At 41.1% G+C, this 16,280-nt stretch overlaps 1 protein-coding gene across 1 annotated transcript; it reads right to left on the bottom strand.

Moving 5' to 3' along the window:
• Window positions 1-3,730: 3,730 nt before the first annotated feature.
• Window positions 3,731-7,438, bottom strand: LOC130121089 (E3 ubiquitin-protein ligase TRIM39-like). The gene is made up of 11 exons (XM_056289928.1): window positions 7,300-7,438; window positions 6,995-7,104; window positions 6,731-6,790; window positions 6,517-6,603; window positions 6,315-6,428; window positions 6,031-6,180; window positions 5,614-5,748; window positions 5,480-5,531; window positions 5,325-5,351; window positions 5,210-5,236; window positions 3,731-4,854 (listed from the first exon to the last, which is right to left on the bottom strand). Exons 1-11 carry the CDS (start codon window positions 7,316-7,318, stop codon window positions 4,319-4,321), a joined length of 1,317 nt encoding a protein of 438 aa, XP_056145903.1. The 5' UTR covers window positions 7,319-7,438; the 3' UTR covers window positions 3,731-4,318.
• Window positions 7,439-16,280: the final 8,842 nt, after the last annotated feature.

Raw genomic sequence — 16,280 nt, 5'->3', positions numbered from 1 at the left:
TTGTCCAGAGAAGAGGAGAAGGTGGAGAGAAGAAGATCAGTAGCAGTGTCAGGGGGTAGGAGAGAGAAAGATTCAGGTGTAGGGAGGATAGAGGTAACAGAGGAAGAAAGATCAGTGGCAGAGAGAGAGCGGAGGTGTCTATGGGTGGAAACCATGTGGGTAGGGGGAGGGACTGAGACGGAGAGAGAGTCGGACATGAAATAGTGGTCAGAGAGCTGGAGGGGAGTAACAGAGAGATTGGAAATAGCAGAGTGTCTATTCTTGAAAATCGGTACCAGCATACTTCTTCTCCACTGCTCAGGCATCTAGTTAAAAACTCCACGGCCATCTCTTCTAAACATCTCCATGCCTCCACAGAATGGAGTGAATAGGCACTGCACTAGGGACTCTTAATTCCCATTGTCTGATCATTGCTAGTCTTAAAAAAAACACACACACACAAGAATGTATATGTCATTTTGGCTTTCTGTGTGTTATGACTTGTAATTTCTGTAACACTTGCATTCTGGTTTAGTTGTCTTGTTTTTGTTCTGTACTTATTTTAATATGGGATTTTCTGTGGTGACCATTTTGATATTTGATTCTTTCAAAGCTGTTGCTTCTTTGATTATCTATTTTTGAAAAAGAACAAAACATTTTTTTTCGCCTGGTTAAAATGGGAATGTGGCTGGTTTGTCCCCTGTGCTCTCAAAGTGCCATGGGGGGACCCCACTGACATTAAACTATAGAGATTATTCAAGTCCCATATACGGAACATGATACTAGCGATGTTAAAAACTGCACCGATATAGGGGGCCCACTGTTGGCCCTATATTCTCTTTTTTTATTCAACCTTTGTGGTCCACAAGCATTTAAAGCCATTGTTAAGACCATGTCGTATCAGGTTCTGATAATTGCTTCCTGATAGTTTTTTCATCTTTGGTGAAATTTCTGGACGTTTTGTATTTGTACCCCCATGTCTGCCCTTCAATACCCATAACCTGTCCCCAATTAACAGGTTCCTTGAGAAAAAAAAAACTCAACTCTTGTAATCGGAAGCTGAAATGAACAGAGCCATATTAGTGACATCCGTAGAAATGACCAGAACCCTGACTTTTTATTTAGTTTTTTTTCTTGGACTTCATCCAATTTCTTTTGTCAACCCACCAGGCCATTTACTTTTTTAAACGTCCCCATTTCCAATATTTTCTAATCCCATTCAGAGGAGTTTTTGTCTTCTTTCCTGAGTTCTTCCACACCGTACTGGCATATTTTACAAAATAGCTCACCCATCAGTTGCTTGTTTTCAGGGAAGCTCATCATAATAGGAGATGAGATTACAGAAGTGAATATCACACTGTCAACAAATACAATCATATAAAACAAGGACAGATTGAGGGGATGTACAATATAAAACTTTTGCAGCTATTTTGTGTCTTTCCTGAAATACTTGAAGGAGTTTCTTGAAGAGAAAAAAGAAGAAGAAGAAGAAGAAGAAGGAGTTTCCGCTATGTGACTGCCTTGTATGGAAGCAGGTGGATTTGGAAAGATGAGGAAGGGTGGTCTTGTCTATTTTGGAGCCCATGATATACTGTATTGTAGGGTTTTCCATACATTCATTTATTTGTAGCAGCCTGCCACAATATCAACATTGTCCACCACATATTGATTTTCTACTCTTAGAGCGGCACGCCCCACTTTCTCTCTCTCTCTCTCTCTCTCTCTCTCTCTCTCTCTCTCTCTCTCTCTCTCTCACTCGCTCTCTCTCTCTCTCTCTCTCTCTCTCTCTCTCTCTCTCTCTCTCTCTCTCTCTCTCTCTCTCTCTCTCTCTCTCTCTCTCTCTCTCTCTCCTCTCTCTCATACATGACAACAGCTCACACTGAGCTGAAATAAAACGAGTTGTATGAACACAGTGTTTCTTAAAATTCAATTTTCCTCTTAAATTAACCCCACCCCCCCTTTTCTACCTGAGAACAGTTGTTGTATGTTGTGAGGAGGTATCTTGCTTTGTACAACATTTTTGCAGTCTTAAATTCTACCAGGTCCATGAACTTCATAGCCCATGAGTTTGAAAACAGTTTGTTAGTGTGTTCCCTATATCCTACATTGTTTACTATCCTTATTGCTATTTTTTGTAGTACACATAACGATTGTAGGTTGCTTTTGTAGGTGTTCCCCAGTACCTCCACACCATAATTCAAATATGGCAATTCAAGTGAACAATACAGAATGTACAATGCTTTATAATCCAGAAAGTGCCTTGCCTTTCCCAGAATTCCAATGCTACTTGCCAATTTGTTTTCACGAATCTCATATGAGGTTGCCAGCAGATTTTATGGTAAAGTATCATACCCAGAAATTTATTTTCATAAACTCTTTCAATATTAATATTTGATCATTACTTCTAATTGTGTTTCTGTTTTACGATTTCCAAATAGCATAATCTTAGTTGTGTTCAGATTTAATGATAATTTGTTTCAGTCAAACCACATTTTTAACTTTTTCATTTCAGCTGTGATCAACTCCAAAAGCTCCTGTAACTTCTCCTCAGAACAAAAAATGGTTGTCATCCTCAAATAAAATGAATTTCAATAGACTTGATACCTTACATATGTCATTGGTATATAGAACAAACAATTTAGGGCCTAATACTAACCCCTGTGGGACTCCTCAAGTAGTGTCCGCGCATGTTGATTTGCAGTCACCTATCTGCACAAATTGTCTGTTTCCCATAAAACTTTTCAACCAATTTAGAACTGCCCCTCTGATACCATCTCATCTCATCTCATCTCATCTCAACTTCAGCCGCTTCTCCGGGGTCAGGTTGCGGTGGCAGCAAGCTAAGTAGGGCACTCCAGATGTCCCTCTCCCTAGTAATGCCCTCCAGCTCCTCCTGGGGGATCCCAAGGCATTCCCAGGCCAGATTGGACATGTAGTCCCTCCAGCGAGTTCTGGGTCTACCCCGGGGTCTCCTCCCAGTTGGCCGTGCCAGGTAAACCTCCAAAGGAAGGCGCCCAGGAGGCATCCTAATCAGATGCCCGAACCATCTCAACTGGCTCCTTTTGATGCGAAGGAGCAGCGGCTCTACTCCGAGCTCCCTCTGGATGTCCGAGCTCCTCACCCTATCTCTAAGGCTGAGCCCAGATACCCTACGGAGGAAACTCATACCATACCTTACTCATACCATACCTCATCTGATACCATACCTTATCATTTTATTAAGTAATATTTCATGGTCAATTGTATCAAACGCTTTTTTAATCTATAAATACTCCTACTGCATATTTCTTGTTATCAATACAACTAGTTATTTCTTCTAAATCGCACAACAAATAATACAAAGAAGGATATATTGAGGGAAAGCATGTGACTAATAGAAGAAAAACAGCTCCACTGTGTGAGAACTGAATACAAGTGTTGGCCTTTTGTCAGAATGCAAAAAAGGGGAAACTTAACGCTTATCTCACAACACACTTCCTCCTTCCGGCCACACACACAGCTGTGAAACTGTGGTTTGTTATTGTGCATTTGGCATCTTGAGTTCATGTCAAGTTATAAAATGGTGATGATAGTTTATGAAAGTTTTAATTTTGCCCTGCATCTTAAAAGAAGACTGGCACTTCTTCTGTGTCCAGATAAACTCCAGTCCTAATGATCTGTTCAATTTGATGAAAACATGAAGCGTTTTTAAAGAAGGAATTTCAAAGACGATACATGAAGCACAAATTCACGCTTTAACTGTTGACCAGGAATCAATTCTTCATTTTTCATGAGTTGTTAATGTGCAGAAGACACTTAGCAATAACACGTAACAGTTTTCATCAGTGTAGTCAGAGATCAAAGAGAAAATGAAATATTGACGCTTTACAAGAAGTCAGTTCTGGTCTTAATTATAGTCTCGGCAGATTCCACCCATGTCTGTGGTTGCATAGCTAAAAGTCATGCATCTACTCAGGCATTCTTGCAGAGTATGGTTTTGCTATCTTTTCCTCATAGTAAACATACTTGCATTCAGCAGATACTGACAGCATACCTCCTCATTGTTTGCTGTGCTGTATCGCACTACAGAGACGTCCTCATGTTACTCCTCATACGTTGGCATTGTGCTACGATCACAATAATAATCACACTTGCGCTCACATGATCCACATCATTGCTCACCCAACTAGTTTTGAGTTTCGAAAGCAACACTATGGACTCAAAATGTATCCAATGAGATTCCTGAAGAGAAAGAAATCTCACAACAAATATTACAAAGAAGATTATATTGAGGAGAAGCATAACTACACTGTACAACCGATGCTGACAACATGACTTGTCAACATGAAGTGTACAACAGTTAAATCACTATTTTTAACTCTTTGTCTGTCTCAATTGTGCCAAACACAGGAAAAATCTTCTCTTTGTGATCATAGCTGATGTCAAATGTGTAAATGTGACACCTTTTCCCTGCATCATAGAAAGAGACTTGTCCTTCCTCCAGGTCTAGGAATACACCCAGACTATTGGGTGAAGGTCTGTTCAGCTTGGTGATCGGCGACGTGGTGGCCATGAGCTGCCCCAGCTGCAGACGCAGAGTCCAGTAACCTATGGTGGTGTTTAGGTTTAAAAAACCATTTCGAGGTGCGGACCCTGTCATGACTCCTATCCTCCATTCTGTCTTCCCACTGACATCAACCTCCCAGTAGTGCCTCCCTGAATCATACCCCTCTGCTCCGAGTACACACCACCAGCTATCAAACTGACTTTTTGTTCTGCAGAATCCATCAAAAGGGTTATTGATAGCCTCAATGATCTGGCACATTTTCACCGATTTCCTGTCTGCAGACAACTCCAAATTGGGGTTGGCTGTTGAGGGATCCAGTCTGATGTCAGCTGCAAGTCAGGAATCAAATAAGTTATTCTCATGTGTGAAGAAACTGGCAGTCTTTCAATTCAATTCAATTCAATTCCATTCAATTCAATGTTATTGTCATTAAAAACAATGTGCAGGCACATGTTAAAAATGAAATGAGGGCTGTGGCTTCACCAAACAGTGCAAGACAAACACAGCAAACACAGCAAACACTATCTGATATACTAGTTAGAGTATGAGGAAGTTCAAACAGGGCTGGGTGGTTTGGCATGTCTTTAGTGACAGTAACTAAAGATGAGAAGTAGACTCCATCAGACTGAAACTATTTGATCATTTGAAAGTGAAGCAGGTGTGTTTTGCAGTAGTAGTACTAACCTGCTGCTTTTATGATCCATTTCCAAACTGTACAAGAAATGAGAGAAAAAATTACTATAGTTATCAGAAATAATACCAACTGCGAATGTAAACAGACAAATAAGATATGACTTACTTGACTCTGGAAGGGAGGTTTGAGCCACTGATGAAGAAATGACAAAACAGACACATTTCATGAGATATATCTCATGATGTGAGATTGCAGAGTGCAATACCAATAAACTGAAAATTCAAAAATGTGAAATAAACCAGACGACAGCCAACACTCACCTCGCCTTCTGAAATATTGTCTACTTCTGTGCCACTGCTCTGCAGCTGAACACTGAAAAAATTGTAGTTTGATTTAAAATCCTGATTAAATTGAAAACAAGGAATGAACTTGAAGAATGGCCGTCTTCGCAGACCTCTTGTGTATCTTGAAGGAGGTTCCAGATGATGAAGTCCATGACAGGGAGCATGTTGGCCAGTTTGCCTTTCTTCCACTGTTTCTGCAGATCCTGCAGCACCCCACACACATCCTCATCGAGACAAACTGAAACCTGCAGACAAAAAAAGTTTCAATGTCAAAGTATCAATGCGAACTCTTAAGATGTATGTCTATACTATATGCTACATATTCAACAATCATATTTCACCTACAATTACAATCGGCTATATTTTTGCACATTGTAAATGTAGATGTTGCACTTGAGAAGGACAACTGTGGTTTGCAAATTGATGTCCAGTGTCTTTCTTGCTATGGGCAATATTTTAGAGATATTGCTTATGCGTGTTCAGATTTCATTCCTGAGAGATGTTTTCTTGTGAGACTTTCTGCATACCTGTTGTCTGTCTTTCAGTGACAAGGCCCACGCATTCAACACCATTCTGGCCTCCGTCAGCCTCTGTTCTGTATCTGTTATCTGATCGGCATCTTTCATCTTTTCCTCCATCAGGTATCTGTTGGTTGGGCAGCACATTCCTCCACCCGTCTGGTAAACAAATGACATGTATGTTCCTATGTCCTTGCCGTTTCTGCTTGCATAAGATTGATATCAACACATCAGGTTTATTGCCAGGACTGTTGGTGCCTCTTCTAGTTGAGAGCAGTTTTTCTTGTTCTAACCTCTTGGGTGTTAGCTAACCGCACGTCATCAGCCCACTGTAGAATGAACGCTTGCCGCTCCTCTGAACAAAACCTCTCTTCTGTTATTTTGGCCGACAGCGAGTGTTTTCCCGTCTGTGTGGAGTGGGACAAGACGACTGATTTGATATAGTGAATTTTTTTTTTTTTTATGAATGCAATCCTTGCCTATGATAAGACCCACCTGCATTATTCTGTCCAGTTCAGCAGCAAGTACTGTGAGGATCAGTCTCGACTCATCCAGGCAAAATTCCTTTGGCTCTTTTCCAGCCTTGTTTGAATATAAGAAAACGACCAGGAAATGTTTTTGTCATCTGAACTGATCAAACTCATCTTCCTAGTTTGCATGTGAGGGTGGTGTGCAAAGCTGTTACAACATGTCGTGTTTTTAATCTCACCTTTGCCCAGGGAAATAACCTAAAGAATTTTTCCCTGAGTCGCTCCTGCAACTTTGTGCTCTACAAAACAAAACAGAAAATAGACAAACTCAATACTCACTGATCAATGTTTTTGCATTCTGTGAAAGTACAATGCCATTTGATTTCTACTGCAATATGCAAGTAACTCCATTGATGCACATGGAAATTTTAGCTTCAATGCATTGCCACTTTTTATCTACACCTCCCGAGTGGGGTAGCTTCTTTTTTTTTAAAGCAAGTTACCTTGTGTATGCAAAACTCGGGTTTCACAAATGGTTGTGAATTACATGTTCTACAGTTTGTATTCTGCTTCCAGGTGCTCCCAAAACTGTTGAAACTGCCGTTTACTCTCTCTGTAAACACATCAGACATATTACTTTCAGTCAGTTAAGATGAGCTGCTGACAATAAAGTTATTAAATAAGGAAAAGTAAAAGATAGCAAAATGCTGTCAACAGAGTTGTTATGCTATAAACAACAGGCTACATGTTCTTGCAAGATTCACCAGCCTAATCTTGTGAGGGCAAAAGAAAGAATGAGCAAGCATACCCGCTGTTTTTGAAGTCATCTTCACAATATGACGATGTTACAAAACCCAGAGAAAGTTGTTATATGTCGTCCGTGGCGCCTGATCACTAAGGCGGGAAGGCAGACTGTGTCGCAGAGAGTTTCAGACTGTGCCTTTTACCCCCGCTCCCCTCCTTTTAAGTATAAGTGGAAAGTGAAAGCATCCACCAGGTGGAGTGTTTTGTGCTGCTGTGTGTGGTTTCTGTGTGTGTGTGGTTTGGCTGTTGGTTTGAGGAGATAGTTATAATATTACAATTTCATTTAGCAGATGCTTTTATCCAAAGCAACGTACATCTGAGAGTTAACACAACACAAGCAAGGATCTAGTCAGGAGACAACAGCACAAGAAAGAGCCACAAAAAAAAACTAGGTTTGGGTCCGGTAGGACAGTATTTCTCAACCGGGGGTCCGCGGACCCCTAGTGGTCCGTGGTGTAATTGCAAGGGGTCCGTGAAAATAAACTATCTTTAAAAAAAAATCCTATGACATTTATAGAAATAGGATTATTTTACTCAAATGTGACTGAGACCTTTATCTACCTAAACTATAAAGGGTAACAGGACTTTTTTCTCTAATTACCTCTGTTTCACAAGTGTAATTTATTGTATTTTAATAAGAGATCTCACTCCCGTTTGCATTGTTAAAAGTTACTGCATAAAAATTCTGTGTTGTTACATATATCTGAAAGTTACTGAATACATATTCTGTTTTGTTACATATATCTGAAAGTTACTGAATACATATTCTGTTTTGTTACATATATCTGAAAGTTACTGAATACATATTCTGTTTTGTTAATTATATCTAAGTTACAACTGAAAGCTCTTATGTTTGCCCCAAAAAGGGAATAAATGCTATAACGCAATTTAAAATGCAGTTTCTATTGTTTCTATCAAATTGCAACCCCCCTCCCCCAAGATCAGGTGGAGGGGTCCTCAGGGTAGATCAAAAATATGCTGGGGGTCCAGGACCCCAAAAAGGTTGAGAACCACTGCGGTAGGACATAGGTGTCAATTAACAGAATTAGTGTATCCATCCATCCATCCATCCATCCTTCCATTATCCAAACCACTTATCCTGCTCTCAGGGTCACGGGGATGCTGGAGCTTATTCCAGCTGTCATTGGGCGGCAGGCGGGGAGACACCCTGGACAGGCCACCGGGCCATCACAGGGCCAGAATTAGTGTATAAGGTTGTGTATTTATCACTCTTTCATATGTATATCTTATTTTTCCAGGTGAACTGATTACACGGTTGCCAGACTCTGTGTACATATGTAAGAGTTGGGACTAATTGATTTAGTTTCGATGTTCATGTGGAGTTTATTTATTTATGTATTTATTTATTTTGTTTGTTTGTTTTATTTTAGCTTCAATATTGAATTGGCTTTGCGAAAGCCAATGACAGTGGCAGTCCTTGATTTTGGGCGCAGCTACCCTATACTGTCCAACATACCATAAACCAAGCTTACAGTATGTACGAAGTATATTTTGAAATAGGTAGAGGGTGGAATATGATTTCATACACAGTGATTTTAGGATTCTGTATCAGTTACTTGTTCCTATTTACTTGTTCACCAAGCAGTCTCACCCAAATAAACACCATATGCTATCATATTCTTGGTCTAGGGAGCTACAGCAGGCAGCCCAGGGAAGCAGCTCTCTGCCATCCTGCAACAGGCCAACTACCAGGAAGGAGAACGGGGGCGATGTATTGCCAGAACACATCACAGATGAAGCAGAAATGTCAGAGTCCGGATCAAAGTCATGTTCAGGGCCAGCTACAGAAACAATGCTCTCTGACGATCAAGATTAAGGGGAAATGGAGGGAGGATCCGCTTATAGCACAGGAAGGGTATGAACAAGAACTGGCTGTTGATGAAAGAGAGGAAGTAATTGCAAACATAGCTACTATGCAATACCCTACAGACCCATTCCATGTTGAGACATTTCACATCAGGTGCAACGACAGCTACATTTCCATGTGCTGCAGTGTAGGCCCCTGTCAACCAGATGTGGTATATCCCAAAAACACTGAGGGGCGGTCATTCCAAAAACAATGGTTCTCTGGAAAAATGTGGTTGGAGTACCCACCTGCTGCTGATTCAATTCGTTGTTTTAGTTGGCGGCTTTTCCTCTCTGAAGAGAAGCAGAAAAGCAGAAAAGCATGGAGGATTGGCACAAGAAAGTAGAGCACTGCTCTTGAAGAAATCAGCATATGCAGATAAACCATGGATGTATTATACATCCGTGAGATAAACTTGAAGGAGATGTGAAAAGTCGCCACTGAGAGAAGATTAAAAAAAAAGATTGGACTAGATCCACTGCTGATTCCTGCTCAAAAGGTCAGTCCAGAATGTCTACCACCAATTGAATCTTGTGACATTCTTTCATATCTTGTTTTTGTGACAGGGGCAACTGTAAGCCCCTGACCACAAACAGGGCAAAGCCAACCTGGAGTTCCACCCTGGGGATGCCCTTGATATACCGGTTCTTATATTTAATAAAAAGGAGCAGCAGACATGAGCTTCCAACTAAAATAGGCTTACTTTATTACAATCAATTTTAATATCAGTTAAAAGATACCACTCGATTAAAATAATTATCAGCACAGGAGTGGGGGGGGGGTCAAGGGAAACCTGCAGGAGGGGATAAGTGAGGGGGAGGGGGATCACCACCACCAGGAGAGATGAGGGCTGGGTCACACACAAACTGTAAAACAAAAGCAGACAAATTAATCGGAAAAGACCACAAACTGCACAAAATTAGGAAAACACAACAACCAAGCATGCAAATAACCCCCCCCTAAAAAAGGGGGGAGGGGAGGGGGGCCTTCCACCAATGTGACCCACCACCTGCAAGCCACTAACAGCCCACCTGTACTGCTAATTAAATAAAAAAATAAGACAAGAGTCACCTGATATCCCCAAGGCTAACTCACAGATTTCCACTACCAACTTAGTAACAGGACAAATCACACACAAATAAGACCAAAATTACACACCAATTAGGAGACCGAAGGGGACAAAAACAGCAGATAGCCCGAGCTCCTCCTCGGCAGGTACAGTAGCGAGGTCACTTGTTAGCCGCCATGCTTCTTTCTTCCGGTCCTGGGAGCGGCACGTTGTGTAGCCCAAACCCCTCGTTGGCCAGTGGTCCCACCCACAGAGCACCACACACGCCCGTATTAACCAGCACCAGGAGGGGAGGAAACTGCCACTGCGTTTGGCTAATGCACACCTGTGATGTCTTGAGTTGATGCAGTTGGAGGACAGTAGGGGGAGCTAGAGGGCAAGATAGGATGTAAGTGGCTGTAAGAGGGGAGAAGGAGTGTGACGTGGGTTGTTGAGGTAAAGAAGCGTACGCTAACAGACGCGTGTCTTCGAGTGGTCGCTTAGCAACACAACAACACCATAACCGGATATTAAAATCCCTCGAACCGCGGGGTCAGGACAACGCGAGGCCAGCCTGCTGCTGCTGGCTGCTCACGGCTGTATTAAGGGGACGCCAGGGTGATTAAACCTCACCTGTTGTCATTCGGGGTGATTGTGAGGCGTGGCTGGACCCGGAAGAAGGGGCGAGAGCTCTGCTCATCACATTTTGGACACAAGCTTTTACGCACAAAACAAAAACAAAAAAAATCAGTTCAAAGCATTCAAGCCTACAATCACATGGCTTCTGGATTTATTAATAGCGTTCTTGGTTGTATTATAGACAAGACATATTGTAGCGAATTCGGCAGGAACTGCCGCGGCCGGGACGCGAACCCGTATCGCCCGCACCGCGGGAGACATCGCCAACCGCTCGACTGGTTAACGATGTCGCTTGCGGAGTGGGAGACACGGGTTCGCGTCCCGGCTGTGGCGACAGTCTCCCGCGGCTGCCCCCCCCCCCCCCAATTCGCTACAATATTTTAACGTGCATGGATAAGAAGACACGCTGGCCGCTGGCTCGCGGGTCTGACCCTTTAGTCTAGCGGTTAGCGATGTCTCCTGTGGTGCGGGCGATACGGGTTTGCTTCCCGACCGCGGCAGTTCCTGTGGTTGCGTTGTCCCCCGAATTCGCTACATTGGTGTCAGAAGTGGGATGGAGCGACCGTAAGGCCATCGGAAGCGCATGCGCCCTGAGGCGTGAAGGAGCTGATATGCTTAAGCGCGGGGACGCGGCAGTTGCCTCTCGAATTCGCTGCAGCACCTTGCCTTCGTGTGTATTTGCATAATCAGTAGCTACACTTACACGTAAATCTTCATATGTGATCCTAGGAAATGAGTCTGACGCTGAACTCCAGGAGATAAACTAAATGATCTGAATACTGACCATGGCTGGGGCTTTAGTGGCTTCTTGGAATTTTAAAACAAATGGTCATTTCCAGTGTCTAAAATATACTTGCAAGCGGCAATGAATGGGGTCCAAGCCAGGCGCGAAGAGTGTGTGTGTGTGTGGGGGGGGGGGGGCAACAATGACATATATGCGTGTGCAGGGGTGTACAAACGGAAGTTTCAACCATCTTTTCCGGCCCCAGGGGGTCCAAAAGGTGGTCATGAGGCTGCTAGCCTCATCCAGCTTACACTGAAGAAAAGCATCTCTCGCATCGACCAGTGTGAAGGCCTAGGCTTTAGGCAGCTTATAGAGCACATCCTCCAGTGTGGCCATGAGGTAATGCGAGCGTCTGAGTGCCTGGTTGAGATGGTGCAGCTGTAGACAAATACGCAGCTTTTCTTTTTTCAACAATGTTTTTATTTATTTTTCATCACATTGCAGAATAAGGTACAAAAGCCAGCATTCTTATACAATGTATGACACTATAATATAACAAATATATCTTCCTCCCCTCCCCTAGAAGCCACCCTCCCCGCAGCCCCACGCAACCTTATTCTCTCTCTTGTATTAAAAACCTAAAATGTAAAAAAAAATAATCATATCACAATGCTGATACTGACTGCAAAGTGCAAATCAAAACGATGGTACCTTAGCAAAACATAAAAGTAACTACAAAAAAATATAACATTACATCAGCAGTACGTTAGTGGTGATTAAGCCTCCATCATGTTCCGGGGTCTGCCATAGTGATATAAGTTAGTCTGGATTCTCCAACTGTAGAAGCTCTTCTATGTCTTCGTTTTTAATAAAGTCACTGAACGGTTTCCATATCCCTTCATACTTGTTCAGTTTATTTTTCAAAAAGTATGTTATTCTCTCCACTGACATGCATTGTGCCATACACTTGATCCAAGCTCCTGTTGTAGGGGCTGTGTCTTTCTTCCAATTCAGCACTATCAGGCGCTTTGCCTGTAGTATAGCAACATTTATAAATGTGTACTCTCTAGCTCTCAGATTAAGAGCTGTTGGATATAAGTGTAACATAAGCATTGTGGGGTTTAATGGAATCATTTACAAATAAAATCGTTGTAACTTTATCCATCACCTCCCTCCAAAATTTCCTGATCTTGTCACATTCCCAAATACAATGTATAAATGTTCCTTCAGCCTTACTACGTTTAAAACATGTATCGGGTATATTACTGTTGTACCTGTGTAGCTTAACAGGGGTAATGTAAGTTCGCATTAGCCAGTTGTATTGAAGTCATTTTAAATTAGTGTTGGCTGTTTGTGCCTGTGCTTCCTTACAGGCTATGGCCCAATCGTTTATAGAAATGTCTGTTTTTAATTCCGCCCTCCATGTATTGAGTTTAAATGTTGACATCTCATTAGAACCAGATGTAAGCCAGTTATATATTAGTGAAATCCAGCCTTTTGTACGATTGTTAGTAATAATTTACAAATGTTAGAAATCTTTCTTTGGGATGTTGTGCAAATGAGAGATTTCCTCGAAAGACATTGGAACCTCCTCCTTGTATAAGTTAGCTATTTTACTTAGCCCATTCTTTGCCCATAATTTGAATCCAGCATCCAACTTGCCTGGTTTAAATGAGGCATTACCCCAAATTGGGCTAAATTGTGACAGAGAATTCAATATGTTCATGTGTTTCTTTACCTCGTACCATATATTAACCATATTTAGTACTATAGGATTGGTCGTACTCGCTCTTGGATATTTTAGATCAGCTGAGTACAGGTATAAATGTAATGGTATCTGGGCACCTTGTGATTCTATGTCCATCCATGATGTTATGTCACCAGAAACATAGAACCTCAAGGTACTCAACTGTGCTGAAAGGTAGTACCAATAGAGATTAGGACACTTCAGCCCCCCTGCGTCAAATGGAAGGTATAACAGTGATAGGCGAACTCTTGGACATTTCTTGTTCCATATAAACTTCCTGATGAGTGGTGTTATCTTTTCAAACTCTTCTTCAGGTGGCGCCAAAGGGATATTTTGGAATAAATATAGGAATTTAGGCAGTGTATTCATCTTTAAAATATTTATTCTTCCTATGAGAGAGATAGGCAAGGACATCCATCTTTCTAGAGATTTAACTGTTGAATCAATCACAGGTTCATAATTTATTGATGTTCTAACTGAGGTACTAGTTTAATACTCAAATAAGTAAATCCATTTGAGAGCTTAAAAGAAGATAAATGTTGGTCAGGATTTTGTTCCTCCATTTCGTTAAGCAACGTAAGTGAAGATTTTGAAGCATTCAATTTATAACCAGATATTTTGCCAAACAGGCCTAACAAATCTAACACTGCAGGTACGGAGGTGTCTAGCTGTTTTAAAAATAAAATTCTATCATCCGCGATGAGAGCTATTTTGTGTTCTTTGTTGCCAATTGAAACCCCTTGTATTTGTCTGTTAGTTCTAATTGCCATTGCTAATGGTTCTATAGCTAGTATAAATAAAAGTGGTGACAGAGGCAAACCCTATGGACACCCTCTTGTGATATTAAAGGATTTGGATGTCACATCAGTTGTTAGCACCTGGGCTACAGGATTGAGAATTAATAATTTAATCCATCTATAAAAGTAGTCTCCAAATCCAAACCGTGTGATAACATCGAAGAGATAGTTTCATTCGACTCTGTCGAAGGCCTTTCCTACATCAAGCGATAGAAGAGCCGTATCCCTTTCTCCCCTTTGACTGTGAAGAATATTAAGAACGCGCCTTACATTATGAAACCCTTGTCTACCCTTTATGAACCCATTTTGATCATCCCCCACGATGTTTGGAAGTACACCCTCCAATCTCTTTGCCAATATTTTACTAAGAATTTTTGTGTCTGTATTTATTAAGCTTATCGGGTGTATATTCTCACATTTAGTATTAGTTTTCCCTGGTTTTGGGAGCTGGATAATCAAGGCCTCTCTCAAAGAAGCAGGTAAAAGGCCATTATAGTAGGATTCTAAATACATCTCATATAGAGCGGTTGTCAATTTGTCTTTGAAATATTTATATAAATCAATTGGAAGGCCATCTGGTCCTGCTGTTTTTCCTGCCTTCCATGCACCTATAGCTTCTGATATTTCAGCTATACTTAACTGTTTATCCAGCGTATTCTTACTTTCCTTGGAAATTTTTGGAATATGAAGTTGGTCTAAGAATTCGGTCTGAGTATCGCTATTCATATTGTATTCTGTTTTATAGTGATTTTTGTAGAAATTTCTGAATGCTGTGTTGATTTCCAGAGGGTCAATAATAACGTTCCTGTGTGCATCCTCTATTTTTGTAATTGTCCTCTCTGTTTGCTGTTGTTTAATGCACCATGCAAGAAGCCTACCAGGCTTTCCCCCTTGATCATAATAATTTTGTCTAAGTCTCATTAAATTTGCCGCAGCCTTAGAAGATGTTATCTCATTGTATTGAGTCCTTAGTAGTAATAACTGTTTGTGTATGTCACTGTTGCTCTCCCTCTCCTGATGACTCCTGTTCTCTAGTGTTTTTATTTGTATTTCCAACTCACTATATTTTTCCTGTGTTTCTCTTGATCGTCTACTTGTGTAGCTTATAATTTGACCCCTAATAAATGATTTGAAGGCTTCCCATCTAATTGCAGCAGATGTCTGGGATGTGTTAATCTCAAAATAAATATCAATTTGTTCCCCTAAGAACTGTTGAAATTTTGAATCCTGTATCCATTTAGTTTGAAATCTCCACTTAGGGGATTGACGTATCAACTTTGGCTCCACAAAGCCCATGGAGACTGCTGCATGGTCTGAAATGACTATGCTGTTATAGTGACATCCTCTAATATTAGATAGGAGTTCTGCTGACACCAGAAAGTAATCTGTTCTAGAGTAACATTTATAAGTGCTAGAGTAACAGGCGAACACTCTCGCTGTTGGGTTCAAATGTCTCCATATATCCACAAGACTGAGTTCTTTCATAAAATGGTGTAATATTTTTTCTGGATCTCGTGTGAGTATTATCCACTCTGACTTATCTATCTTTGCTTGGATCCAGGACACAATTGAAATCCCCAGCAATAGTGTTTTTACCTGGCAGTGTTGAGATTCTCAAAAATAAATTGCTATAAAAGTTGACATCGTCAGTATTTGGTCCATATACTACATTGATCAAATTAATCTGTGTAGACAGAAGACGGCCTTGTATGATTAAAAATCTACCATTATGGTCTTCGATAATACTTTCAATTTGTAGTGGAATAGATTTATGTATTAATGGCATTACGCCTCTGGCATGAGTAGAATATGAAGATGCTAGGACATACCCTGGCCACCTATGTTTTATCTTAAATGTCTCATTAGCAAATAAGTGTGTTTCCTGTAAGAATACTATCTTGGCTTTTAACTGTTTTATCCTGTTCATAACCTGTTTAACTTTGGCAAGTTTATGCAAGCCTCTACAGTTCCATGAAATGCATTCAATTAAGATATCCGTCATTGTATATTGTGTTTTAGCCTGTTAACAGATTTGGTAGGTTCCCCACTTTTAACTGCTTCTTTTATGTCTTCCATTTGGGAAGGTATGATGGAAAGGCATCAAATCTAATAAATAAAATTGGTACCATGTTGTACATGAGAGAGTTCCCACCCCAAACACAC

The sequence above is a fragment of the Lampris incognitus genome, chromosome 11 (assembly GCF_029633865.1).
Source record: "Lampris incognitus isolate fLamInc1 chromosome 11, fLamInc1.hap2, whole genome shotgun sequence".
NCBI lineage: Eukaryota > Metazoa > Chordata > Actinopteri > Lampriformes > Lampridae > Lampris > Lampris incognitus.
Note: the sequence above shows the minus strand (reverse complement) of the source record. Positions and strands in the feature narration are given on the sequence as shown.

Excerpts from the sequence above, each read along its gene's own strand:
- LOC130121089 (XM_056289928.1), bottom strand. Across the intron at positions 5,749-6,030 it reads CACTGAAAGACAGACAACAG|GTTTCAGTTTGTCTCGATGA; the intron begins GTATGCAGAAAG and ends TTTTGTCTGCAG. Across the intron at positions 5,532-5,613 it reads TCCTTCAAGATACACAAGAG|TGTTCAGCTGCAGAGCAGTG; the intron begins GTCTGCGAAGAC and ends CAATTTTTTCAG.